At 44.0% G+C, this 27,708-nt stretch overlaps 3 protein-coding genes across 5 annotated transcripts in view; 2 read left to right on the top strand and 1 right to left on the bottom strand.

Moving 5' to 3' along the window:
- Nucleotides 1–2,550: 2,550 nt before the first annotated feature.
- On the top strand, nucleotides 2,551–9,852 carry e2f7 (E2F transcription factor 7). Its single transcript, XM_028955286.1, has 11 exons — nucleotides 2,551–2,559; nucleotides 2,967–3,263; nucleotides 3,358–3,520; nucleotides 3,844–4,086; nucleotides 5,251–5,409; nucleotides 5,497–5,634; nucleotides 5,721–5,940; nucleotides 7,020–7,260; nucleotides 8,108–8,231; nucleotides 8,331–8,665; nucleotides 9,703–9,852. The coding sequence occupies exons 1-11, from the start codon at nucleotides 2,551–2,553 to the stop codon at nucleotides 9,850–9,852; spliced, it is 2,079 nt and encodes a 692-aa protein (XP_028811119.1).
- A 5,717-nt stretch (nucleotides 9,853–15,569) lies between these two features.
- Nucleotides 15,570–23,662, top strand: csrp2 (cysteine and glycine-rich protein 2). Of its 3 annotated transcripts, XM_028954561.1 has the most exons (7): nucleotides 15,638–15,740; nucleotides 16,898–17,044; nucleotides 17,122–17,240; nucleotides 18,764–18,932; nucleotides 20,401–20,530; nucleotides 21,835–21,928; nucleotides 23,336–23,662. In XM_028954561.1, the coding sequence occupies exons 3-7, from the start codon at nucleotides 17,129–17,131 to the stop codon at nucleotides 23,410–23,412; spliced, it is 582 nt and encodes a 193-aa protein (XP_028810394.1). In that variant the 5' UTR covers nucleotides 15,638–15,740; nucleotides 16,898–17,044; nucleotides 17,122–17,128; the 3' UTR covers nucleotides 23,413–23,662. The 3 variants fall into 3 exon arrangements, with proteins under 3 accessions (XP_028810392.1, XP_028810393.1, XP_028810394.1); XM_028954559.1 differs by lacking the exon at nucleotides 16,898–17,044 and having other exon boundaries at nucleotides 15,570–15,725; XM_028954560.1 differs by lacking the exon at nucleotides 16,898–17,044 and having other exon boundaries at nucleotides 15,594–15,740.
- Nucleotides 23,624–27,708, bottom strand: part of zdhhc17 (zDHHC palmitoyltransferase 17) — a 23,767-nt gene continuing 19,682 nt past the window's right edge. Inside the window, exons 15-17 of the mRNA XM_028954558.1 lie at nucleotides 27,188–27,345; nucleotides 26,983–27,077; nucleotides 23,624–26,172 (exon numbers count right to left, since the gene is read on the bottom strand). Of these exons, the coding sequence (XP_028810391.1) occupies nucleotides 26,034–26,172; nucleotides 26,983–27,077; nucleotides 27,188–27,345 (392 nt within the window). The 3' untranslated portion in view covers nucleotides 23,624–26,033. The remainder of the gene's footprint in view (nucleotides 26,173–26,982; nucleotides 27,078–27,187; nucleotides 27,346–27,708) is intronic.

The raw sequence follows: 27,708 nt of genomic DNA, 5'->3' as shown, positions 1-27,708 counted from the left end.
GATGGAAGAGGAAGAAGAGCCTTAATGAAACAATGAAACATTTATGTCGTTTAAACAAATGAGTCTATTTTAGAAGATGTGTAGTAGGTGCGAATATAAATAAACCTGGTTTTACCCGAAAAAATACAGTGTATTTGTGTATGTACATTAAAATGCACACACCTATGTGTTGTGTGCATTTTTGCACAACTTTCCATTGACCCAAAGACATGAAGCAGAGACCCTAACATGACAGTTCATTTACGATTGAACTGAATCATGGTGGCAATAAGAAAAAAAAATTATGTTCTCTATTTATTGCGTATTGACCTTTCTGTAATTTGTATATACTAATAATAAGTCATATGTTGTCTATTCACTTGGTAATGTTCCAGGCTTGGTAGTCATGGCCCCAAGGCTGACATCTGTTTGGTGGTTTTCAGCCCATAACGCCTGTAACATCTCAGCTGCCACGGCAACACAGAAGTTGTGGATCTTAAAAGGGCGTCAGGGGGTTGGGACCAGTCTGCCCAGGGTCTGTTAGATCAACAAAGAATGCAAAAGAGGGCCTGCTGTGAGCCTTTTACATACAGTACCTGGCTGATTTGCAAACCCTTGGTTCCGTGCCTGCTTTGACTACCACCATGCATCCAAACCAGAGGCTCCTTCTCATCAGCTTAGGGTGTTACCTCTTTTCTCAGCTCTTGGGTCAGGCTGGTTGGGCAATTGTACAGCTAAACCAATTGGGGCTGGTTTATTGTTCCCAGTGAGCAAAGTGTCTTTGCTGTCTCAAATGAAACTTATATTCAGACAGTTTGGGAAAGAGTCACCGGACTTGTAAATGATGCACACAACTCATGTTTGTTTGACCAGAATAATTTATTGCCCATTTGTAGTGAGAATCTTTATTATCTGCAGACTACGCATCACCACGCTGCACTGGGGCAGTTTTACACATCGATCAAGACAGTGAGATAAATGTCAAACTGGAATATGTGCCCAATTAGGCTTTCCCAAGCATCTAAAAGTGCAAGTCTTCCCATACCAAAACGTATTGATCATACAGGCATTGTCTTTTGTACTGTCGTACCCGTCACGTCATATGTGTCTCCTTTTTGGAGATAATTTGAGTAAATCGCTCTCCTGTATTCAACGTACAGGATCAGCGTAAAAAAAAGGTGGCAGCGAAGAAGTGGTGAAATATGAGCTCCTCTGTAAAAAAAAAAAACGCAGCGTTGCCATGCCCGCCTAATTTAAGCGAATCTGTGCATAATCACTAAAAAAACCCACAGTCGTGATATGCCTCTTTTGTCCTATGTTTGCAAGAATTAAAACGTTTTTATTCTGAAGGATTTCAGATCCTTTAAGTTAATTGCTTATTTATTTAATAACACCCCTATAGCCCACAGTTCACGAAAAACGCACATTTAGGACTGTTTACTTAGGTTTAATATGATGCGTGCATTTTATTTTAATGTTTTGTCTGAAAGTTGAGTCATGGCAACTGGACTTTCTTTAAGGTAGAGACGTTTCAGGATTGACAAAGTTCTGTGGATGCAGAATGAAACGTCTCTACCTTAAAGAAAGAAAGTCCAGTTGCCACGACTCAACTTTCAGACAAATTCACCTGGGTGACTGAGAATCTTCACAGACATTTTTATGTCTTGTTTCTCACCGCTTCTCAAGCGCAATCTGGCAACACCGAATATACCTCACGTTACAACTTTTTCCCGCGGCGTAAGCGCCAAAAGGGCGCTCCTTTTCATTCGGCTCCCCATCTGTTTCCCCCTTTTCCCGGGTTAATTAGGCCGTGAGGCAGCGGCTCTGCGGTCCCTGCCCCACGACAACAACGCGCAAACGATCGGTTTTATTAATTGGCTTCCCAAGGACTTCGGCGAGGGAGGAATCGCCCGGGCGCGCGGCGCGCCCATTACCCCGCCAACTAGCCCCAGGGGGCGTGGCGTCGCCGTCGCGCTGATTGGCTGGCGAGCGGCCTCGGGCGCCTACGTCAGCAGATGTCCATGCGCTGATTGGTCACGTTGAGCGCGAGGCTTCAGAGCGCCAGAAAACAAGCGTTAGCGGGCGAAATCCTGCCCGTGGTCATCAATTCAGCTCCGGGAGGGTCGCGCCGCGTTCGTGATGTGGAAAAATATGAATTTAGCATAAGAATAATCAGCGCACCCGGGACGTATCGCGGCCTTTTTATTATTATTTTAATTTCCTGGAAAGCGTGGAGGTGAGTAAACCTGGTCGCCCATTCATTGGAATAACCAGCTAACTCTTAAACTGTTTCCTGTCCAAGGAACAAAAAATAAGCTCTTTCGCGAATTGTTCCCTTAAAAATGTGTTGATCGATTGTTCAGAAATCTGTATTTTTTGTTTTTGTCCAGTTACGCCTGTTTAAGGCTTTTTAGAGTGTTAGCTTGGCAGCTACCCATCGCACCATCTGACGCGGATAACTTGCTTTTTTATACGTCTGCCATACCATCAGAAATAAATTCAGAGCTGGGATGATGACCCGGAGCTTTGCTTTTATTATAACTGCTTTTTATTGCCACGCAGTTAGCCGTCATGGACGAAGTAGGCTAACTGACGTCTTTGCGCCAAAACTCGGTGACCCCCCTCATGAGGGGGGCAATTTGAGTTCGATCTCTACAAAAAAAGTGATGTTTATTAAAAGTATTTGTGTTGATACATGCACACTGACAAACCCATCGGGTTGTGATCGTCTTTTAACAGATGGAACATGAATGTTTGGCTCTGAGGGACCTAGTAAGTCCAAGGAAAAGCCGAGCAAACGTGGAAGAAGACGGAGGAAAGGCAGATCAGAAGGCAAGTGTTCATTCAATTGATCATTAGCCATTAATAACATGTAATAACAGCTTTAAATGACCTCTAGCTCATATATGATTTCAGATTTTTTTTTCTGGTGTTACAATGTTGTAACACCGCGTTGGATACTTTATAAGTCTGTTCTTACCTTGCAGGAGAATATTTGCTTGGACCGCAGAAAAATTACTCCCCACAAGGGTGAGCATGTGACCATGAATGGAAGAAAGGTCCCCACCCCAGATCTGACCCACATGACCCCCATTAAGCATCCAGAGCGGACCCTCCCAGACCCATGGACCCCCACGGCCAATCTGAAGATGCTTATCAGTGTCGCCAGCCCAGATATCCGGGATCGAGAGATGAAGAAGACACTGTTCAGGCCCATAGAGAATGAGGACAAAGTGGCTGAAGAGGAGGAAGAGGAGGATACGGAGATGGACGATTCTTGTCAGGTACACCCATTTTAGAAACCAGTCTGGAGATGAATAATGTGCATCAAGTGCTACAGGGCTCTCTTAATTTTTTCTTCCCCTTTTTTTTTGCCAGTGTGACGCATCAGATGACATCGGAGATGAGTTTGAGAAACGGCCCAGCAGGAAGCAGAAGAGCCTGGGTCTGCTCTGTCAAAAATTTTTGGCCCTTTACCCTGATTACCCAACAGGCTCAGAGGCCGTCAGCATCTCTCTGGATGAGGTGGCTGCAAATTTGGGTACGAATAAAAACCAGAATAAAATCATTTATTGACATGGTTGCTCCACTTTTTACACACTTTCATACTTTCTTCATTTGTTCTTCATTCTTCCTTTTTTACACAAGGCATATTGGCTCCAATGTAATAAATCATAAACTGCTAAATAGATACTACTCAAACTACTAGGGTTTTAGTAGCCCGGTAGTTAAAATAAATTGCACTGTTACGTTCCTAAGTAATACACCTAAGCCTGCGTCGCTCCTGTGAGTACTTACAGTAAATCAGCCTGCATGGCAATGTCATAAGCCAGTGTTTGTGTTCAATTTATTTGTCTACACCAGGAGTGGAACGTCGGCGCATCTACGACATTGTGAACGTCCTGGAGTCACTGATGCTGGTCAGTCGGTTGGCGAAGAACCAGTACCTCTGGCACGGCCGCCCGCGCCTGAACGAGACCCTGCAGAAGCTCCAGCAGCAAGGCCGTCAGCAGCGGTATCACCTGCAGATGGAGCAGGCGGCCACATCGTCTGCGCAGATGGAAGGAGAGGCTACGCTGATGACAGAGGAGGCAGATGGGATTTATGGTGAGAAAATAAGGCCTTTCTGGCAGAGGGGTAAAGATAGTGGAGACTTTTCGTGTAGGGATCGGGCTCATAAAATGTATTGGCATCATGTGAAAAACACCCCGGTAGCATTTTCATGCAGGCTACCAAAAACGTTCCCAGAGCTTCTGTTTATGCCACACGAAAGCAAAGGGCAAATCAGAATACGTGTATGTCATTTAATCCTAAAATATTTATTAATACTTACACACTCAGGAATTCCAGGAAGACAATACATTGCTTAGTGGAACAGACATACCACCTACAATACACGACAGATTTTATTAACTAAGAGGCAATAAACAGATGACATATAATCAAAAGTGCAAGCAACAGTAATATACAGAGTGAGTGAAATGCATGAGTTTAATCTACAAATTTGCAAATGGAGAAGGTATCTTGCTGCAAGATGGCCTTTCTGGATTCAGGGTTGTTCTGAGCAAAGCCCATTGTCCCATGATTTGAATTGAACCTGCATTATATGCATTATACCTGCTTTATAATGTTTATGCCTGCATTATAATGATTAACCTGCATTATAATGCTTAACAAACATTGTTAATAACAGGTCATTAATAGCTTTGTAAATACGAATAAAGAAATATTGAACTGTGATGCGTTCATTGAGGAGCTGCATTTATGAACTCACAATTATGTAAGAGGCGTCCATGGATCGCATATTGGCGTGAACCACACAACAAAGGTAACCAAGTGTTTCCAAGCCGGCTACTGACCAGCCACGCGAAGCGGCGTGACTGCTGCCGATACATGTTGTGAGTAAAACACAACGCTGCTCTGCTCCCAAGAGTCTCCATGGCAACGAGGAATGCGTTCCCAGCTAGAGTGGCTAATTGGAAGTGTTAATTCCTTTCTAAAGCGTAAACCTCTCCTAAACCCTGCCTGGCCTGGATTAATTAAATCGAGCCTCAGATTCCCCATCACAACAAAAGCACCCTGCTTTGGAGAGATGCAAACGCTCAACTTTTTAAAAAAATTATTATTACAGAACCTCACGTGTGATGTTTCATAGTCCCGTGCCTTCACTTTTGTTCTATAAATGTAAAAGACCCAAAAATGAGTGACTGGTAGCACACAAAGATCTTGTTTCGCACACCTTGTAACCTGAAAATGCTTTGACCCGCACAGTGGCAGCGAGCCGGAGGAAGGACAAGTCCCTTCGGATCATGAGCCAGAAGTTTGTCATGCTGTTCCTGGTGTCGAAGACCCAAATGGTCACCCTGGATACAGCCGCCAAGATACTCATCGAGGAAAGCCATGATATGGCCAATCACAGCAAGTACAAGAGTAGGTACAGATACGAAGAGTCCGGTCTCGTGAGGTTGCTTGCGTCCCGGCTTCTGTAACAGCAGTGGGGTTTTTTTTTTTTTGCAGCGAAGGTACGCCGTCTCTACGACATTGCCAATGTTCTCACCAGCCTGTCGCTTATAAAGAAGGTCTACGTCAAAGAGGACAGGGGAAGGAAGCCTGTGTTCCAATGGATTGGCCCAACAGAATTTCATGCTGGCGCAGGTACAGCAAACGCGTCCGTCTGCTTCTTCGTTGGCAAAAGAAAACTTCTTTCCATGCAATACTAACGGACTTTTTTCTGGTAATAGACGCCGCTGTTGTGGACGGTGGAAGTCCTCAGGCACAGGCCAACGGCCAGCTGACCGCGCCCATGAAGGGGAAGATGGTGCGTCACGCCTCCTTCAACGTGGTGCCCACGTCCGCACTGCACTTCCCTGGTGAAGGTCACTCTTCGGAGCCGCTGGATTATTCCAGAAAGAGCGCGAGCGACGGTGCGGCGTGTCGTCTCCAGTTCGACGAGGGCGGCGGGTGAGTGGCTCTGCACGAGAGGCAGCACTGAAGCGGCGAGTAGAGGAGAGAGACCCTACGAGAGGAAAGGGAGAGGAGCTTTTACAAAAGACTGGCTGCTTTAAAACCCTCTGCTGTCTTCTTAGTGTTCCTGCCGTACGGTGCACGGCGGGTGCGAATGGGTTCGGTGCTAGAAATCAGGTCCGATCTGGAACAGACTATAAAAATTGCAGCAGTGCCTGTGTATTGGATTCATAAATCTTAATAAGTGCTTATAATTAGATGTCAATGATGAAGAAAAATGTATTGATCCTTAATGGCAATTTTAAAAGAAAAGCAGTATTTTATTATTTTATGTTAGCTAAATAATATTGGTAATGACTTTCTTCGTGAAGCTGTTTAATAATCGCTCAGCTAAAACAGCCAACAGATAAAGTAGCTACAACAGAATCTGTATAATTTTGCTAGCATGGCTTATAGCCGAGGGAGCCTGAAAATGATTTAATATTAATGCTAAGAGAGTTTTGACTCAATGTTTTAACCTCTGTTGAGTTCTGGAAAACCGAATGAATTAGATCCATCTCCATGGTTGTGAGTTCGAACCCCGACTCGGAGTATGAATGTAATAGATGGGTGATTTGGTGCCTCTGAATTGTCCGTTGGTGTGAGTGAATAATGTGCGTGGGTGAGTCTCTGGGACAGGCTCTGGAAGCGTGACTATGAGGACTGAGTGGTTGTGGAAAATGAGTGGGTGAGAGGGGATTTGAATCCAATGGTTTAGTCAAGTCATTTATTATACAGTTACATTTACAGCATTTATCAGACGCCCTTATCCAGAGCGACTTACAATCAGTAGTTACAGGGACAGTCCCCCCCTGGAGACACTTAGGGTTAAGTGTCTTTCTCAGGGACACAATGGTAGTAAGTGGGATTTGAACCTGGGTCTTCTGGTTCTCAGGCGAGTGTGTTACCCACAAAGCTACTACCACCCAACACTAAATGTCCCTTTAGGGTCATGATAAAAGCTACCATGCTGTACAACAGATCAACAGAATGTCTGAATTTTATAAATAATGTCATTGTTATGTTTGTGTTCACAGGTACCAGCCATCTGTAGCTCTGCCCATCGCCACCGATGGAGCCTACATGGCGTCCCAGGCCCCAGCCTTCACCAAGCACCACCTGGCCTACCTGCCCAGCCTGTCCCAGCCCTCCGTCCTCATGCTGTACGGCGCTCCGCCCGCCGCCCAGGAGTCCAGCAGGCCTGAGACGGAGGAAAAGAGGAAGAGTGAGGAAGAGGGGCCCAGCCAGACGGCGAAACGACCCAAACGTGATGCTAAGGTACGGCTCAGGAACCGGAGGAGCTGATTGGACCGTTCCATTATTCAGCGGTCAGCTAAACAACAGTTCACAGTTCCGTTGGCCTTGCCCTATAATGCTGTTGGTCTCCAAGGTGACCGGTGCCGAGAAGCATATGTGACTTTAATTAGTGAAGCGCCGCCTTTTGTTTATACTTGGTGAGCCAAGGAGTTGCCAGGACACCATTCCGCTTCCTGACTTCGTCCTCGTTTACGTGCGGCTCCGTAAACGCTTGTTTACTTTTACACAGCCGGAATTCTGATGCATTTTCGGCGTACATGATACTTGTTTCCTGCTTTACATTATTGGTGCCTATTCATAAATGGCTCATGAACTGTTTTCAAGTAGGCCAGGCCTTCAGCTCAGCACTGGCACAGATGTGGCATAAAACATTTAACCGGCCCAAGTCTTCATTACACGTTTTTTATCTGATCAAAGGCTCGTCATGAAACATATAGAGCTCAGATTAGCGTTGGAGACGATTGTTGTTGGAAATGTGACAGGAGGGTAATGGGGGATGTTCGCGTGGAGGGTGCCCATTTACATTTACAGCATTAACCAGACACCCCTATCCAGGGCGACATACAATCAGTAGTCACAGGGACAGTCCCCCCCTGGAGACACGTAGGGTTAAGTGTCTTGCTCAGGGACCTGGGTCTTCTGGTTCCACCACCTGCCCAGATGTAGAGCACAGAATTCAGTGCAGTTTCAGCTTTTATCGAACCCGTGTTTAAACACACTTCTGTGGATACTAGTCACCCCGAAGCCAGCCTGGTTTGGTTAAATGCTTTCGTGATGCGTTTCTGACGGAACCGGTTGGATCTCGCAGACGGAACCAGAGTTCATCCAGCCGGCCTGCAGCCACGACAGCCCCCCCAGGGAAGACGGTGAAAGACAAAGCCCCCCTAGAATCCCCGCGGCTTCCCACTACCTCTATGTTCCCAATTCGCCAGGTACGTCCCATTTCTCAGGTCCGAGGTTCTTCAGTCTGCAGGCTTTTGATGAAATGATTCAGGATAATCATCATCGCCGCTGTCCTACCCTCCCCCCAGGCCTAAACTTCCTCCTGTCTGCTGGACACGCCCCAGGGGGCGTGGCCCTGTCCCCTGGCGGCATGTCGGCTCTGGCCATGCCCTGCGTGCTGCTGCCCTCCTCCCAGATCCCCCCGTACCCTCTCACCGACTCTCGCGCCGGGGTCAACTTCAACGTGGTGACGCCAGCCCACTTTGTGCTGGGAGCAGGGGCTTTTGCGGTGGCGGGGCCATCGGATTTCGGCAGGGGGTCCGCGCTCTCCAGCCCCGAGCAGGCCAAGCCGTACGGTTCTCCCGCTCCTCGCTCCCCCGCGGGACCCAGGCAGCCAGCGAGCCTCTTGCCTTCAGAGCCTCATGTGAGTTGCAGCTGACGTTCGTAGACCTTCAGTTCATCATTTGTTCTGTCACATTCGAAACCGAGTCCCAACCCAAACAGACATCAGTGTGTTTTACTTTTACATTATTTTAACTGATAAGTCTGTAATACATGTATTTGCAGAAAAAACAGAAGTTGTTTTGTATGAATAGTTACTAATGGCAGTATGGCTGAACATATTTAATGTTCCCTGAGTGACCATAAAACACCAACATACAGTACAGGCCAAAAGTTGGTACACACCTTCTCTTTCAAGGTGTTTTCTTTATTTTCATGACCATTTACATTGGTAGATTCTCACTGAAGGCATCAAAACTATGAATGAACAAATGTGGAGTTATGTACTTAACAAAAAAAGGTGAAATAACTAAAAACATGTTTTATATTCTAGTCTCTTCAAAATAGCCGCCCTTTGCTCTGATTACTGCTTTGTACACTCTTGGCATTCTCTCGATGAGCTTCAAGAGGTCATCACCTGAAATGCTTTTCCAACAGTCTTGAAGGAGTTCCCAGAGGTGTTTAGCACTTGTTGGCCCCTTCACCGTCACTCTGCGGTCCAGCTCACCCCAAACCATCTCGACTGGGTTCAGGTCCGGTGACTGTGGAGGCCAGGTTCACACTTGTTGTTAACTACATAACTCCACATGTGTTCATTCATAGTTTTGAGAATCTACCAATGTAAATGGTCATGAAAATAAAGAAAACAAACGGAATGAGAAGGTGTGTCCAAACGTTTGGCCTTTAATGTATTCAGAAATGTTATGCCTTTTAGTGTTTACTTGATGCACCACTTTTTTCACAAAATGTTTCAAAATTGCATTGTTTACTCAAGTCAGAACACCCAGAACCTTCTGTTGCACTATTTGAGAAGAGTTGGTCACCTAACTATGTGCGCTCATATTAAGTTGCCAGCAGTGATTATTTTTCTGATGTTGAGATGTGAATCAGACCAGGCTGCCTTCTTCAGTGCGGTTTTGAGGTTTTAAACATTCCTTCCCCCCTCCCTTACGTTCTCAGACACCCCACACCCCAAAGGAAGTGGCCGCTCCCGGCTCCAAGGCCCTCTTCCAGACGCCGGCGACCCTGGGAGCAGCCACCGGTACGGCGAGACGCAAACGAGGCTCTGCCCAGAGGAGACTGGACATCGGCCATCTGATGGCCAGCTGAAGGTGTTACAGTCACACCATGCCAAATCCTGCTCCTCTGAGCCGGCTGGTCCAAGGAGAGAAGTGACTATGGTACTCCGCCCTCTAGTGGCAATAATGTTGAATTCCATCGCTGGAATCCTCTTCCCTTCAGTCTCATGTATAAAACGACATTATTATTTATATTGTTGATCTAATATATCAGTCCAGTCCAAGGAACATTTTTTTTTTATACTATTTTGAGCACTAAATATTTAAAAACGGAACATCTTTCTGTGTTTACCTGATTATATGTTCATTGTCTTGTAGTCATTTATTCTGGTCGTAAGGTAAACTTTACAGAAAAGTGCCTCAAATGGTTTAAAGCCACCTGCGAGTTCTGACCAAAAAAGAACTAGAAATTAATTTCCATCGTCATTCAAACGAGTGTAGTTCACTATTAGTTCCCTTTACTGATGTCGGCTTTGTTCACTGTACCAGAAGTATGATTGCACGCTCACATACACACACAGAGATGTCAGTATTTTATGTTACATTTCAAATGACAAATGTTATTGAAGCTCAAAAACGTTTAAATTTTGGACAGGTATTCTCATCCAACGACTTGATTTTTATTTTTTTGTTTTCCACCGAACTGTACAGTGCTTGAACTTTTGTTCACCCGGTGCTACAGATTGTGACTAAATCCCAACTGTGACTGTATTAACGTGACCCCTGTGACTGTGCCGTCCCATTGGCTCAGCTTGTTAGGCAGGCTGGGGTGAAACTGGTCAGCACCACAGGGGACTTGGTGAATGTGAAGGTCTTTAAAACCCACACTACTGGAGGTGGTGGCCACGTGGTGGCCTTAAGGGTACACTTACCGATCCAGTGTAGCTTTAACATATCCTTCAATACTGAATACAGGGGAAAATAGGCTTTACATGATGAAATACTTGAATGAATGTGTGAAGTCGCCCGGTGTTTTTGCCGCTGGGCAGAGCTGGTATGAGTACTGTATTTTATGATAAGTCTCTTTGGGGTGAATTTGGAATGGCTGTTTTCACACCAAAGGTCCACCAGTGAACTTGAAATCTGGATGTAAGCTTTTTTGTACTTTTGCCATGATTGCTTTGAAAGGTATATATTAACTACAATGCACTGCTAGTTTTAGTAGTTAACGGTATGCTGATTTTTGTGGGGGGGGGGTTTCTCTGCATGTTTTGTGCAGTTTCTTTTTTTTTTACAAATAACCTTATAATTAAAATAATTATTAAAAAATTTGAAGCTGTGCTTGTATTAAATATAAAACATGGCTTTGTGAAAATACCATACTACAATTTGAATCATTTAATTTTTTTGGTCAGTAGGTGGCAGCACTTTGCCCATCCATTTAGAGATAGATGGTGGCACTTTAACAATGTTTTATTCTACATACTACTAACAGTTATACGGACCCTTTTGATCCCTGCAAAAAAAAATATTCAATAACGGTTTGAGGAAAACAAAAATGACATTTTGGCTTTTGAATTTTCCAGCTCTCAGTCCAATTGAGCCTCTGTTTTCACAGTCATGGCCAAAATTGTTGGCACCCCTGAAAAAGTATTGAAAAATATTGTATTAACATGTTTTGCTATACACATTTATTCCCGTTGTGTGTATTGGAACAAAACAGAAACAGGAGGGGAAACATTTGACTCAAAAAACTCACAAAAATGGGCTGGACAAAATGATTTGCACTTAATATTTGGTCGCACACCCTTTGGAAAAAATAACTGACATCAGTCACTTCCTATAACCACCAATAAGCTTCTTATACCTCTCACCCGGAATTTTGGACCTCTCTTCCTTTGCAAACTGCTCCGGGTCTCTCATATTGGAAGGGCGCCTTTTCCCAACAGCAGTTTTAAGATCTCTCCACGGGTGTTCAATGGGATTTAGATCTGGGCTCATTGATGGCCGCTTCAGAAGCCTCCAGCGCTTTGTTGGGTGCTTTTTGAAGTATGTTTGGGGTCATTGTCCTGCTGGAAGACCCAAGATATCAAACGCAAACCCAGCTTTCTGACACTGGGCCCTACAGTGCGACCCAAAATCCTTTGGAAATCCTCAGATTGCATGATGCCTTGTACACAGTCAAGGAACCCAGTGCCAGATGCAGCAAAACGACCTCATAACATAATTGAACCGCCACCATGTTTGACTGTAGGTACTGTGATCTTTTCTTTTAGGCCTCAGTCCGTTTTCGGTAAACAGTAGGCTGATGTGCTTCACCAAAAAGGTCTATCTTGGTCTCATCTGTCCACAAGAAGGATTTTGTCTTACTCAAGTACATTTTGGCAAACTGTAGTCTTGCCTTTTTATGTCTCTGTGTCAGCAGTGGGGTCGTCCTGGGTCTCCTGCCACAGCGTTTCGTTTCATTTAAACGTGGACGGATAGTTCGCCCCTGACACCGATGCTCCCGGAGCATCTTTGGAACTTGTTTGGGGCGGCTTACCCACGTATCCGGACGATCCTGCGTTGCAACCTTTCATCAGTTTTCCTCTTCCGTCCACGCCCAGAGAGATTAGCTACAGTGCCATGGGTCTTTATAACGTTGCGCACTGTGGACAAAGGCGAACCTAGATCTCTGGATCTCTAGATTTGTTTCTCTGGTCCTCACACAGTTCTCTCTTCCTCTTTCTGCACAAACAGACGCACAATGCAAAGACCAAGTGAACTTTTTATCTGCTTTCAGGTGTGATTTTTATTTCGAGTTTAAAGGAGCATCACATGGCTTGAAACAATCTTTTTATTTTGAAAGGGTGCCAATCATTTTGTGCAGCCCATTTTTGGAGTTTTGTGAGACATTATGTCAAATTAGTTTGTTTTTTTTTTTCAGGAAAATTTCAGGGGTGCCGACAATTTTGGCCATGACTGTATATGGTTGTGTACAGCATCGCTTATACTAAGGATGAGGAGGCGTAACTGGACTGCCAGAAAGGAATTGCCGTGCCAGCGGCTCGTGTTGACTGGCATCTGGATTTCAGGAAGACGTTTCTTCACACACACACACACACACACACACACACACACACAATAGGAGAATTCAGCATGAGCCACCAGTGACCATGAAGTAAACTTTACAGCCGCGGTCACATGTTCTTTAAGGTGATGGCTTGTAAGGATCGGAGAGGGATCCTTGCAGATCCCCAGACAGAATATTTTCATTGCTGAATTAGGATCAGACGGATTTCATTCGCAGACGTTTGGAATGAAAAAAGAAAACTTCACGAAATTCACGTTTTTCTAACATCTTGATCCTCATGCACAATGCATCACAACCAAATGTCAACCAAAGCATGTACACTGGACTTCTGAACCTTGGAGACTAGACTATTGCTCGTGTCTTGTTGCCAGATGCCTTCATAGGTCGTCCATGTACTTACCGCGGTATAATGCCGCTGGTTTTAATGTTGTGGCCGGTGTGTGTGGTAGGCCTTTAAAGACTAACGCAGGAGTTATAGTTGGACCGTTCCCTCTACCAGGCTTTGAAGTGAAGCTGCAGAAGGCTACCTGGCCCATGTGTTTTGCGTTACTCGCCGGACTTCGCCGCTCCACCATAAATTCCTTCTGAATGACATTTTCTACTACTTGCATTCCAGCTGAAATCCTTGCCTGCGAAGCGAAGAGTGGCTGCGTCTGGAGAGTTCGTCAGCTCTCGGTCGCGCTTCGACAGTTAATGAAGGTTGCCAGCTTTAGGTCTGAAACATTGACTTCCAGGACTTTGCACCCTCAGAATTAAAAATAAAGGCCGCAAGTTAAAGCCAATTCTGTTTCCTTTTCTCATCACGTTACAGCAAATGGATCTCAATTAGGTGAAGAAATTGCCTGCTTCACGGATAAGCTGAAAGACGCTTCCTCCACTCACAGGCTGTGAAACAGAACATTTAAATCTCCTATTAGGTCAGAAATGCACTACCAACCATTTTGTGAAGAACACTGGATTATAAATATCAGTAGGTGCTAAAAAGTGCTAAAAGTCTGAGACATTGTGAAGGAAATGACCCATTTAGTCTGTCTTTGAGGCCTGGGAGACTGACGAAGGTCCATTTAGAAGTCAGAATTTCATCATGAAACCTTGACAGGTCAGTGCTGGATATCATCGTGTCAGTTATAAAGTAGAACTGGGTCAGATCGTTGTCAGTGTACTATAGTTGTTTTTACACCAAGCGACAAATTTACCTTATAAATTGATCACAAATTCATGTAAAAAATCATGACATTCTGAAATTCCATTTGGCGTAATCAGTTAGACAGTCAGGTCTTACAGAAGGACAGTGATGATGTATATAAATTCGTTTCAGCTCGTTCAGACTTCAGACTTCTTCCCTTTTCAGCATATTGCTCCACAGTGGTTCCAAACCCAGCCCTCAAGGTCAAGCAGCCTGCCAACATTTGATCTTATATCTGTACCCAGCAGATCGGTGCTGGAATATGTCTTTGGACTCCTCCAGCTCGAATTGAGCTTCAATGCTGTCCAGATATTTCATTGGATTGGAGGTGCTCCGGTAAGTGCGGTCATCTGAATGGAGTCTTCCTTTCCAGCAGATAAATCTGTGCCTCCTGGATGATATGGAAGACTGGGAGGAGTGCAATGTAACTTTTCTAGGCCGCTAATCTTTCTTTCTGACTGTATGTACGTTTATGTGGGTGGGTTTGATTTGCTTAGCAAGTCTCATTATTTGCAGAAGGAATTAACGCAGCCCACATCCTTGCAGTGACAAGCAGAACCCCACTCAACCGATGGAGGCTGTTAGGTCTTGCCTCTGCTACATTAATCATCAGAATTCATTTTTCTCAGGCAGCCTGAGCCAAAGGAGTTTGATTCATGCAGAATTTGTTTAGTTTCTGTTTTGCCTCATTTGTACTTCAACGGCGTTATCAGAGACTGACGGCTTAAAAGGCTTTATCTGTCAGTCCGCATTCTTCATCTGTCCGACACAGATGCGTCAGCAAATATTTTCAAACTCTCAATAAAAGGAGAACGTTGTTGCACATGTACATGTAAAAATGTATTCACACCAATACATTATAATTGATTTATTTGCTAGACTTATACAAATGGGTTGATAATAAAATGCCATTTTGTAATTACAAAAAAAACCCTGTTTCGTAATACCACTGCGTCAGAATCAGAATCGTAGGAGCAATCACATACAAGGAATTTGATCTTGGTCAGTGTTGTCTCTCAAGCACAACAGTGTAAAACAACAATAACATTTACATTTACAGCATTTATCAGATGCCCTTATCCAGAGCGACTTACAATCAGTAGTTACAGGGACAGTCCCCCCCTGGAGCAACTTAGGGTTAAGTGTCTTGCTCAGGGACACAATGGTAGTAAGTGGGATTTGAACCTGGGTTTTACCCACTAGGCTACTACCACTACCATACAATATAGTCTACATTTCTTAAATAAAGATAACAGAAATAATAACATACTTCCAGAAGTGATGAGTCACTCTTTAGAGAAGATAAAAATATGAACTAATGTTTACCAGGAGTGATATGTTCATTTGGAATCTGAAGATGAGAGTAGTCGTGCATTTCCTTGTTTCTTGCGCAATACTGCCCTCTAGTGGACATGCTGCAACAGTCCGGATTTCACCTTTAATTTCACCATGGAGCGTTACAAACGTGTCTTTTTAAGCCCTTAAGAATGTTTTGCCAGGGTTTCTGACAGCTTTGTGCCATGACCGTGCACTGCCAACGTTAGTTCGTCCCATACCACACGGGCACCCGTCCACATTCATTTCTCCGCCTTTAGTGTGAAACCCCTCCCTCCCCGCCGAGCCTCTCCGGTGTGTCATGCCTGGGCTGCATTGCTGGAGCTTCTGGAATCGTCGGGGGACGCGACGTGGACTTCTGGGGGACAGCGTAAGGATTTCTTATGTGCGTGCGGCGGATTTTTTAAAAATAAAACTAACAGCATTTTTAATGACTCGCGTTGGTATGGCGACGCGTTTCTGTCATTTCTCCAGTCAGATCTTCTTCATCATCACAGCGAATACTACATGTAACCTGTTTTTCTGTTGTTGTTGTGTCTGACCACAGCGGTGTTTATTATTGTTTATTTTATTAAATCATTTTATGGATGCATGATGACTTGATGGATGATGGATAACGTGACACGACTTTTCACGTGTACGCTGTAAACGTCGCTGCATTAAAATGGCAGGGTTGTTGTCACCATCCACGCCATGTCGGCCAGAACAAACTGACCTTCGTACGCTCGGGGGTCCCACGTCGTCACTCGGCGACCGGATTAAAACTAATCTATCAACGCGTCTGGTAATGCGTGTTTCGGTGTGGACGTGTAGCCTTCCCTTCTCTCTCTTTTTTTTTTTTTTTCCAAAACTGAATAAACCACGGAAACCTCCTCCTCACTTTACTTGAACCCGTAGATTAGAAACCCTGCAGGACGTGTTGTGCGCATGCGCCGAATTGTCCCCTGGCGCAGTCCGAATCGAGCGCGTCGTTTTCTCCCATTACTTTTATTCGGCAATGTTTTACGACTGAAGCTGCGTTGGCGTGATTTCGCCTCGCTGCCCGCCCTTCGACACGACACCCAGACTCCGCGAACGTCAGCAGGTATTAGTCGAGCTGTGGTCCAGAACATCAGGAGAAGCTCTGCAGAAGCTCAGATTTGGGGTGGATCTGTGATGCATCTGGTGAATGAGGACTCATTAACCTCAGAAGTCCTGTGCGTGCGTGCCCTTTTCATGTTTGGACACGTCTCAGCCTTTAATAAAGATGGGAGGACGAAGGAGCAGCAGGGTGGCTGTTTAATGAGTAGGACTTTGTGACCAAGCCAGTGGAAAACTGAAAATATGAGGCTGGTGTCCGGAATGGGCATAAGATACGAGATGCTCTGGGCCAGCAGTGATTCTTCATGAATTTGGACATTAGTGAGGACCTTTGGAACGGCGGAGATGCTGGAGAAAAGTATTTCTAGATCACATTGTCACCTGAACAATGTTTAGTCGTCCGACCTCCTGACCTCTGTCACTTTGTTCACTAAAGCAGGCAGTCGGGTTTTGTTTTTCCAGGGAAGATCTTAGAAGCTAAGAACGTCTTTGGTCCAAAGGGAGACAATGGACTTCCCCTGACTCAGTTCCTGGTACTGGCGGCCGCGGTCAGACACACTCGGCCAGTCTTTTTTTTTTTTTTTAGACAACGTAGATCAGAGATCTGAGGTTAGGATTTCAGCTCCCTTTTTTTTTTTTTTTTTTGTAAACCGACTAAAGAAATTCTTGGGTTCCATTCTCCACAGTGCCAAAATGCCAAACTGGGGAGGTGGAAATAAATGCGGGGCGTGCCAAGGGACTGTGTACCACGCAGAGGAGGTCCAGTGTGATGGAAAGAGTTTCCACAAGTGCTGCTTCCTGTGCAGTAAGTGTGACATCCTTTACACTCTCAGTGGATGCTAGACCTTTTAACGCTGTGCACTGTTCCAAAGGCATACACAGCCGTGCGCCGTAGCACCGACGATTTGCACTTGTAAATGCAGAATTGACACTGACATACTGGTGGGACACTTTATATACAGCACAGGCCAAAAGTTTGGACACACCGTCTTTCATGACCATTTACATTGGTAGATTTTCACTGAAGGCATCAAAACTATGAATGAACACATGTGGAGTTATGTACTTAACAAAAAGTGGAGACCTGGCCTCCACAGTCACCGGACCTGAACCCAATCGAGATGGTTTGGGGTGAGCTGGACCGCAGAGTGAAGGCAAAGGGGCCAACAAGTGCTAAACACCTCTGGGAACTCCTTCAAGACTGTTGGAAAAGCATTTCAGGTGACGACCTCTTGAAGCTCGTCGAGAGAATGCCAAAAGTGTACAAAGCAGTAATCAGAGCAAAGAAACTAGAATATAAAACATGTTTTTAGTTATTTCACCTTTTTTTGTTAAGTACATAACTCCACATGTGTTCATTCATAGTTTTGATGCCTTCAGTGAGAATCTACCAACGTAAATGGTCACGAAAATAAAGAAAACACATTAAATGAGAAGGTGTGTCCAAACTTTTGGCCTGTACTGTATATTGAGTTGTCCATCAAAAACTCACCACAGAGGATGCCCAACACAAGCCCCACATGACTAACAAAGTGGTCAGAAGTGTCACAGCATGGCTGAAAACAGTTTGCCAAACCGCAGTCTGAAAGGGATAGAAGAGTTTACATAGTGGTCAGTTTGGCATGAAAGCTCCCTTGTAAGTAGACTCGTGTGGAAGTCTTTTGATAATGTTTGCACCTTGCTGGACCCTACCAGTCAAAAGTGTGGACACATCTACTCTGTGGCATATATGGAGGCTAAGCTTGAGCTAATTTGAAGAATCCAGCGCAAGAATCATATTTAGTATTTCTAAAGTATGCTGTAGTCACCTATGAACCAGAAGACCCAGGTTCAAACCCCACTTGCTTTGTGTCCCTGAGCAAGACAAAAACCTTAGTGTCTCCACTCAGTACTGATTGTAAGTCGCTCTGGATAAGGGTGTCTGATAAATACTGTAAATGTAATTTTTGATGAAGTCAGTCGCCTCTTTTTAACCTTTGTGGCTGCTTTGTTCACTATTGTCATCAAGCCACTGGCTTTTTCAGCCACTCGCTTGTGAGTCACTGTGCTCGGGACATCCACCTGATGCAATCTGATTAATGCAGAGGGCAACTAAACAGAGAGAGTTGGAGAGGACGTCCTCCTGTTTTGGTGTGATGTGTCCCTCATCTCCTCATGGGGCCAGAGACAGTGTCCTATTCTGTGTCCGAGACTGGAACTATTAGTCTCCATGGGGAAATGTGAACCGCTCTGGAAAAGGCATATGCTCAGGTTCATAAGCGTGGCATTGTAGGTGGCACCATGTTGTTTGTTTCTGTTGTGACGCTAATTGTGGATTTTTGTTCACAGTGGTGTGCAGGAAAGGTCTGGACAGCACAACGTTGGCCATTCATGATAAGGAGATTTACTGCAAGTCATGCTATGGGAAGAAGTACGGGCCAAAGGGCTATGGTTATGGTCAGGGTGCTGGAACACTCAACATGGACCGGGGAGAGAGGCTCGGGATCAAACCAGAAGAGTACGTATTTCCTGCCATTTACCAGACGCTCTTATCCAAAGCGACCTTCTATCAGTAGTTACAGGGACAGTCCTGATTACTGCTTTGCACACTCTTGGCATTCTCTCGATGAGCTTCAAGAGGTCGTCACCTGAAATGGTTTTCCAACAGTCTTGAAGGAGTTCCCAGAGGTGTTTATCACTTGTTGGCCCCTTTGCCTTCACTCTGTGGTCCAGCTCACCCCAAACCATCTCGATTGGGTTCAGGTCCGGTGACTGTGGAGGCCAGGTCTCCACTTTTTGTTAAGTACATAACTCCACATGTGTTCATTCGTAGTTTTGATGCCTTCAGTGAGAATCTACCAATGTAAATGGTCATGAAAGAAATGATCAAGAAAGACCTTCTCCTGAATGAGACTTTTGGCCTGTGCTGTATATAAACCAGAACGTCAGTGTCCAAATCATGTCATTCTCCTGGTTTCTAGCCGAGTGTGTTATCCACGCCTTTCACGACTTACAGGACGTAATGAATGGAAGCATAATCAAGCTTGCATACATGCATCATGGCTGTGAATGACACAGTAATTTTAATGCGTTATTCATTTTCTGGGGTGGGATGAGTGTGTGTGACATAAGTCTCTAATCGTTTTGAAAAGCCAGAATTTCGATCTGGTACGAGAAATGGAAACTAGTCAAGAACATCGGCAATCAGTGATGGCCACAAATCGGCTGCGAGCCCTGTTCCGAACGTGGACGCAGACCACTGCTCCTTAAAGACCCGCGGTCCGGGCCTGGGAATGCCATGTGAGCCCCGTGGCCTGCAGCCTCATCCACTGCCTGTTTACTGCCGGAGCCCGGCGTCAGGTGGTCGCGGTTATGAAAGAGGCCTTTATGAAAGAGCAGCTCCTGATCAGCGCTGTTGACCCACGTCTCTGTCATCACTGGCCCAGCACAAAGCGCTCCATTTAGGGGCCTGGGGCCGAACGCTTCTCCCCTTTGTTTGGCTCAGCTGAAGGTCCCAGGCACCCGTCATGGTGGAGGCTGGATGATGAGCTCCATCCAGTTCTGTATTAATGTAGAAGATGAACTTTTCCTGCAAGCTGTTGCAGATGTTTTGTGCAGAACAAAGAATGCGTAGTTATCCGATAAGGAATTAAATTTAAAAACAACGCATCATTTTCCTGTTCTGGTTACAATTCTAACTCGTGGCTCGACGTGTTCAAGGTGTACAACTCTAGAAACCTATTTAGAAAAAAGGGTGAAGTTACATCAAGTTCCTTTTCATTATTTGCTGAATTTCAGATGATCAGATCAATCAAATCCCAACAGCCAATAAAACCTTTTCCTCTCGTCTTACGTTTAGGGTCTAGTGAAAAACATGATTCTTGTAGATGCCGTCAAATATAGTATTTTTGACGAGTGTTTTAATCCGTTTTGAACATCCGTTCGGTGTTTCAGTGATTTTTGCATTTTTAAATTTTCTCTTGTAGGACCCAGAGGCACCGACCCACAACCAACCCCAACCCGTCCAAGTTTGCCCAGAAGTTTGGAGGTTCAGAGAAGTGTGCCCGTTGTGGGGAGTCGGTGTACGCTGCAGAGAAGGTGATGGGAGCAGGCAAGGTGGGTCTGACTCATTAATCCTGGATTTCACTGCTGGTATACAGTCGTAGCCAAACATTTTAAGTGGCACAAATACTGGTTTTCACAAAGTTTGCTATTTCCATTTTTATTATGGCAATTTGTATGTACTGCAGAATGTTATGAATTGCAAAGTCCCTATTTTCCATGAAAATGAACTTAATCCCAAAAAAACCCCAAACATTTCCAGTGATTTTCAGCCCTGCCACAAAAGGACCTGCTGAGATCATTTCAGTGATCCTCTCATTAACACAAGTAAGAGTGTTGATGAGCTCAAGGCTGGAGATCATTCTGTCCTGCTGACCGAGTTAGAATAGCAGACTGGGGACTTTAAAAGGAGGGTGATGCTTGAAATGATTGTTCTTCCTCTGTTAACCATGGTTACCTGCAGTCATCATTGTGTTACATAAAAAGTGCTTAACAGGTAAGAATATTGCTGCTACTAAGTTTGCACCTTCAAGTTGAGAAGTTCATGTGTTGTGAAGAAGCCTTCAGGGCGCCCAAGAAAGTCCAGCAAGTGTCAGGACCGTCTGCTAAAGATGATTCAGCTGCGGGATCGGGGTGCCACCAGTGTAGAGTTTGCTCAGGATTGGCAGCAGGCAAGCGTGAGGACAACTGCACGCACAGTGAGGCAAAGACTTCAGGATGGCCTGGTGTCAAGAACGGCAGCAAAAAAACCGCTTCTGATATCCTGCAAAAAGTACAGGGATTGGCCTGCTGAGGACTGGGGTAAATAAAGAATAAAGAATCATACCAAAACATCCTCTGACAGCAACTTCCATCCAAGAACAGTTTGGTGAAGAACAATGCCTTCTAGCATGATGGAGCACTGTGCCATAAGGCCAAAGTGAGAACTAAGTGGCTTGGGGAACAAAATATTGACATTTTGGGTCCATGGCCAGGAAACTCCCCGGAACTTAATATAATTAAGAACTTGTGGTCAATCCTCAAGAGGCGAGTAGACAAACAAAAACCCACAAGTTCTGACAAACTCTTAAGTACTGATTATGCAGGAATGCCATCAGTCAGAATTTGGTCCAGAAGTTGATTGACAGCATGTCAGGGCGAATTGCCGAGGTTTTATAACTTGTAATTATATTTCAATACACCGTAGAAATGACTGACTACGCACTGAAGCAGCAAACCTTGTGAAAACCAGTATTTGTGTCATCCACAAAACTTTTGGCCATGTGCTCACATGCTGATGTCATTTGCCATTAACCAGAAATGAAGAAAAGTTTATACAGAAAGAACCAAATCAAGTTCTTTTTCTGTCATTTCCTCAGCCATGGCATAAGAACTGCTTCAGATGTGCCAAGTGTGGAAAGAGCCTGGAGTCTACGACCCAGACAGAGAAAGAGGGAGAGATCTACTGCAAAGGTGAGGCCTGATCTCTGTTGTGAATAGCAAAATATCTGCTGAAAATCTGTCGGGTCGCCGCCATTTTCCCATCTGCATAATTTATTACCAGCATGCTCGTAACCCTGCACACTCATTTCAGATGTGTTACGGGCTATATTTTTCCATAAATCTCTGTACACAGGTCCCGAAGATAATTTTCAGATTCATTTGTTTCAGAAAATTAAAACTGGTACAAAACAATCCATCACTAAACCTACACAGTCCCAAGCTCAACGTGAACAAGACGGAAATGCTGGCATATGTTTGAAAAGCTGAAGATGTGATGGCATGTGTTCCCTCCAGGCTGGCAGGAAAGATGGTTCTGATTAGCATGCTGACGTTTACGTTTTAGGGTGTGGTCCCAGTGGGTTATAGATGCGATTTTTGCACACCAGTCAAAATGGCTGCTTTTTCTAATCCTTTTTGAACAGGGCTTTACAGAGGCAAAACAGACATTAAGAGGCAAAAATGCCCCAAGAAATCTCTAAAATGCCCATAAAACGTATTAAACGCAAATACACGGCTCAGAAAAACAAAGGGAACACTTAAACAGCACAATGTAGCTCCAAGTCAATCACACATCTGTGAAATCAAACTGTTCACCGAGGAAGCAACACTGATTGACAATCAATTTCACATGCTGTTGTTCAAATGTGCTACGCAAAGAACTAAGTATTTAATAAGAATGTTTCATTTGTTCAGATCTAGGATTTCTTGTTTTTTTGTTCCCTTTCGTTTTTGAGCAATGACATACAGTACAGGCCTAGAGTTTGGACACACCTTCTCATTCAATGCGTTTTTCTTTATTTTCGTGACCATTTACGTTGGTAGATTCTCACTGAAGGCATCAAAACTATGAATGAACACATGTGGAGTTATGTACTTAAAACATGTTTAATGTTCTAGTTTCTTCAAAATACCCCCCTTTGCTCTGATTACTGCTTAACACACTCTTGGCATTCTCTCGATGAGCTTCAAGAGGTCGTCACCTGAAATGGTTTTACATCAGTCTTGAAGGAGTTCCCAGAGGTGTTTAGCACTTGCTGGGGTCCAGCTCACCCCAAACCATCTCGATTGGGTTCAGGTCCGGTGACTGTGGAGGCCAGGTCTCCACTTTTTGTTAAGTACATAACTCCACATGTGTTCATTCATAGTTTTGATGCCTTCAGTGAGAATCTACCAATGTAAATGGTCATGAAAATAAAGAAAACACATCGAATGAGAAGGTGTGTCCAAACGTTTGGCCTGTACTGTACTTCTCTTTGGAACAGCTTATGCTTTATTGTATTTAATCACAAATTAAGAATACCATCTTAATATTTGTATTAATTTATTAAGTTGGTGCTGCACTGGTGAGTACTGAAGTGGCATGGTTTGTTTCCTCAGCATGTTACGCCAAGAACTTTGGACCCAAAGGTTTTGGATACGGCCAGGGAGCAGGTGCGCTGGTTCACGCCCAATGACGACCACACGCCCACCAGGACCGCCTCTCACCCGTGCCTTTTTACATTTCGAACACTGTGAAACCTATTTTGGATTTGGCTTTGATATTTTGGAATGTTGGATGAATAATAATAAAGCTCAAAAGCTCTTATTCTTAAACTTATTTCTGGTTTGCGAGCTTGAGTTTAATTTCCTGTAGCGGATACATAAAATAAAAGGCTTGTGACGTTCCACATTTGAACATTTTTTATTAAAGCCATTAAAACTGAACCATGCCCAATATGTTTACATCTGAAGCAGAGTTACAGTGACGTTCCTTATGAAGCTGGAGAGGCACTCTTCACTGTCCTGTGCTTTTCTCTCGTGGTGGCTCTGGGGAGGGAGGGGAAAACGAAGCTGTCTGCTGGAAGATCCGCTGAACCTTTCCGTAGGGCAGGTCTTTCAAAGGTACGCTTCAGATTAGTTTTACTTGTACGCGTGTCCAGCTGGAGAAGGGACAACGAGAGGAAACGCCTGCTGGGAAATGACACGATGTCCATTGTTGAAGGGTGACTGACGAGTTACTTTAAACTGACCATCTAGAATAAGAATGAAATATGCGTAGAGAATAGAGAGGTGAGGGAAGGGGTGTATTTCCTATGCCTCGTGGCTCCTGCTTTACAGTTTGTACATCCAGTGATAATTTAGAAAATCCCAGCAATATGACGTATATAAAAGAAACCAATCCTTCCGACTTAACAAGTATGGAACATTCAAATATTTTACACCTGGGATTACTGATAGATATCTGGCACCTGCAGACCATTTAGGACTTGCACTAAAAGATACGCACAGGATCTAAAATTAAAACTTAACTGAAATTGAACCAAAAAAAAAAAAAAATACATACTTGCAAAATACTGAACATTCACTATTTACAGACACAGGGCTCACTGGGCTGCTGTTGGGGAGGATGGATGGCGGAATGGTGCTCAACAGTATGGCAACAGCCCAACGTCCAGGCATCTCACATGCGGTTAAAATGATCTATAGACAGTTGTGTTGGACATCACTAAAAGCTACAGTCATACACTTGTATAATAAGTCATCTTTTTTCACCTTTCTTTTGGGAAGATGAAATGATTGGGAGTGGGGGGGGGATGAGCAGCTTCTACTAACACTGAGAAGAGTAAAAAAAAAAAAAAAAAAAGTGAGGGGAAAAAAAATTAAGATCTATGTACAGATGCACATTCTTTACATTTCAGTTCGTTCGCCGGTTGCTGCTGCAGAGTCCAAATCCATGACAGGACGAGGGGAAGGACAAAAAAAAAAAAAAAAAAGTGTTCTCGTGACGTCCCCGTCCTTTAATCTCTCTGCAAACACGAAAAGGTGTTTTCTCGGAAACAGGCGCCAACTGAGCTTCAGATTCCTCTTCAGTAACAGCAAGATGAGCCCAAAGGTGATCAGTGCATTAATCAGGCAGACAAAAACAAAATACAAAATGGGGAAGAAAAAAATAAGTTGCGGAATGTTTCCCCCCTGTAAACAACCATCTCAGACCATTCTATGAAGAGACTACAGTTACAAATGCATCCTATGAAACTCCTTTCGCCTGTGAAATAGAGAATTACTTAGGTCTAAGTTTCTAAAACTATGCATATATATTAATAAATATAAATGTACATGTCACCGTTCTCTCTAAATTCTGTGTTCACCATGTTACTGCTGAGAAGTTCAATTAAAAATAGGAAAAAAAAAAAAACAAAGAAAATAAAAAAAAAAAGACATCTTGTAAAACAACCATATGGTACCATAATAAATCAACTTTACATAGCAATCTATAAATAGTTTTTTAAAAAATAAATATGCTTGCATCACATTATGAGCAGGAGTGAGCTCCGACTGACATCTTTTTCTGAGGCCCTGTGTCAGTGACGATTGAGAACAGCTAACGGTATACAAAGAAAATCAACTTTCTAATGTCACCACACCCATTGGGCAGTGCAGTGGGCTTCGGGACACCCTCACCAAAAGGGCTCAACCACGGCCAGGGGCTGGGACACAGAAACCATTCCTTATAAAATCTTCCATGGTGAGCAGGATTCCAAGTCATCCAAGTTGATTGAAACGATAAAAGAAATCCCATAGGGCTAAACAAAAACACAATGGGTGTGGGAGGCAAGAAATGGACCAATATAAATGATAATAATAATAATAATAAGCATTTCATACTGCATGTGTTTGGGGTTGTTTGACTGCAGTACTGAAAAAGCAGATCCCTTTAGTGATTCTGTCACCTCCTCCTTTCTTCTCCATCTGCCCTGCCGCCCTTCGCCCAAGCACTGGAGGCACTGTCCAAAGCAGCAGGAATGGGGGTGGTGAGGATAAAAACAACATGGCTCCCGCTCGGGTACGTGGCTGGCGGCAGCAGCGGTGGCAACAGCATGCTAGTTCTGGCTGTGAACTCGAGTCTTGCCAGGGTGAAAGTGATGGTTCGGGCAGGCAAGTGCCCCCCCACCTGCTCCGAATCAGCCTTACTCCGATATGAACTTCAGGAAATGTAGACAACAAAAATGGAACAAAAGGGAAAAGTACCTCCCCTCCTTACTCCTGACCGAAAAAAAAAGAACTCATCCATTTCTTGAACCTCTTGACAGTCGTGCTAGACCAGCTGGTAGCCTGAGCCAGACGTCTGGTCATACTCTATTGTGTACTGCGTGGTCCAGTCCACAGCCACCGGCCGCATCAGGCCACAGCAGCGGATCTCAAAGAAGTCTATGAGGTTCCTCACACACCCGTGGCTGAAGACACACAGAACAGAAAGAATTCATTCATGGTCAGACATGTATAAATCAAAAAAGTATTAAATACTGATCCAAGCAAATAATCACTTGCTCAAGACTGATGTATTCTGCACTAACATATGGTGAAAAAAATACTGAAATACAGAACTGTAGACTGGATGTGGCAGAAAAAGTAATGCCACAGCTTTCCCTGCACAGACGTCACTGGGGTATGTCTTTGTAATGGATTTGCTTAGAGTTAGAATAAGGGAAACATTAGCCAATATATTCAGATGTATGCACTACCACTACCAATCAAAAGTTGTGTGCAACTTAGAAATGTCCTTGATTTTTTTTGTCCTTGAATATCCTTGATATTTTTTCCATTAAACTGAACATCATATTGATGAAAATTGATGGTTGGAAATGTCTGATAATGGAATGATAATGGAATATCTACATATAGAGGGGAACCTCAGCAACAATTTGTCTAGACTTCTCATGGAACACTATCTTCATTAATGCAAATCTATCACTTTAGAAGCTTCATTGATTATTAGACTATTTCTTATTCACTGTGTAATATTTTAATGTAATTGTAAGGAAAATTAAAACACAGCATGGGGTGAACACTTGTTGTGCAGGTTGCCAACTTTTCAGTTTGAGACATCACATCTCCCCAGCACTGTCACGCACACTTATTTGTAGTAAACTTGTTTACACCAAAAGGCGTCTCCTCATGTGTAATATTTGTCCAACCAAATTGCTTGATTTATGGTTGCCCTCCCATTACGCTACAAGTGAACGTGCCCTGTAAGTTCCACTCACTTGAAGGGGCTCTCAATGGACGTTGCTGTGACTTTAAAGTGCTTGTATCTCCTGGCGTTCATCCTCTCATTTGTTGTGATTCCAAGACCAGCAATCTGGCAAAAAGAAATCAATAGAATACATAACCATACCCCTCTACACATAAATAAGGAAGAATATGGGTTTCCACAAAGTGTAGAGCTCAGAGCATTTAGTAGTCACTGACCTGATATAACTGACACATGATTAGTACCGCCACCCACATAAAGTGGAAGATGCTGTTGAGGAACATCCAAAACATCCATGGAGAGCAGGAGGCGATCTGGGTGAGGTAGATCCAGAAGCCATCCTTAGCATAGTTGGTGGCACAATGGATCCTCCAGTCTGAGGGGAAAAATGAACAGAGTTAGAATTACACAGGTCAATATAATGCTCAAAACTTAATGTTTGGTTTGATAGTTTGGGTAGATCTAAGGTAAGTATGTCTGATTAATAAATTTCACCATTTAAGTGGAAGTTGTATTTTATATATAAACATACTCATTTCATACTCAATTCATTAAGTTTCTTTAGCTTATTCATCTTGGTATGTATCTCTGAAGGCAATGGTTTGCCTGCTTGGATGCACATCACAAAGTGCCATGACATTTTTGACACTTGCATGCTTGATTAACTGCTTACTGCAAACTCTAACTCTAAAGCACCACCTAGGTAAGAAGACCCAGCCCTGATTTAAAACATTAGTAT

This window comes from Denticeps clupeoides, chromosome 15 (assembly GCF_900700375.1).
Source record: "Denticeps clupeoides chromosome 15, fDenClu1.1, whole genome shotgun sequence".
In the NCBI taxonomy this organism is placed as follows: Eukaryota; Metazoa; Chordata; class Actinopteri; order Clupeiformes; family Denticipitidae; genus Denticeps; species Denticeps clupeoides.
Note: the sequence above shows the minus strand (reverse complement) of the source record. Positions and strands in the feature narration are given on the sequence as shown.

Bases quoted from the DNA above. Each gene is read 5' to 3' on its own strand.
- e2f7 (XM_028955286.1), top strand. The intron at 4,087-5,250 runs GTGAGAAAATAA...TGACCCGCACAG, and splicing joins GGAGGCAGATGGGATTTATG to TGGCAGCGAGCCGGAGGAAG. The intron at 8,666-9,702 runs GTGAGTTGCAGC...TTACGTTCTCAG, and splicing joins TCTTGCCTTCAGAGCCTCAT to ACACCCCACACCCCAAAGGA.
- csrp2 (XM_028954559.1), top strand. From the start codon at position 17,129: ATGCCAAACTGGGGAGGTGGAAATAAATGCGGGGCGTGCCAAGGGACT. The intron at 18,933-20,400 runs GTACGTATTTCC...TTTCTCTTGTAG, and splicing joins CTCGGGATCAAACCAGAAGA to GACCCAGAGGCACCGACCCA. The intron at 20,531-21,834 runs GTGGGTCTGACT...TCATTTCCTCAG, and splicing joins AGGTGATGGGAGCAGGCAAG to CCATGGCATAAGAACTGCTT.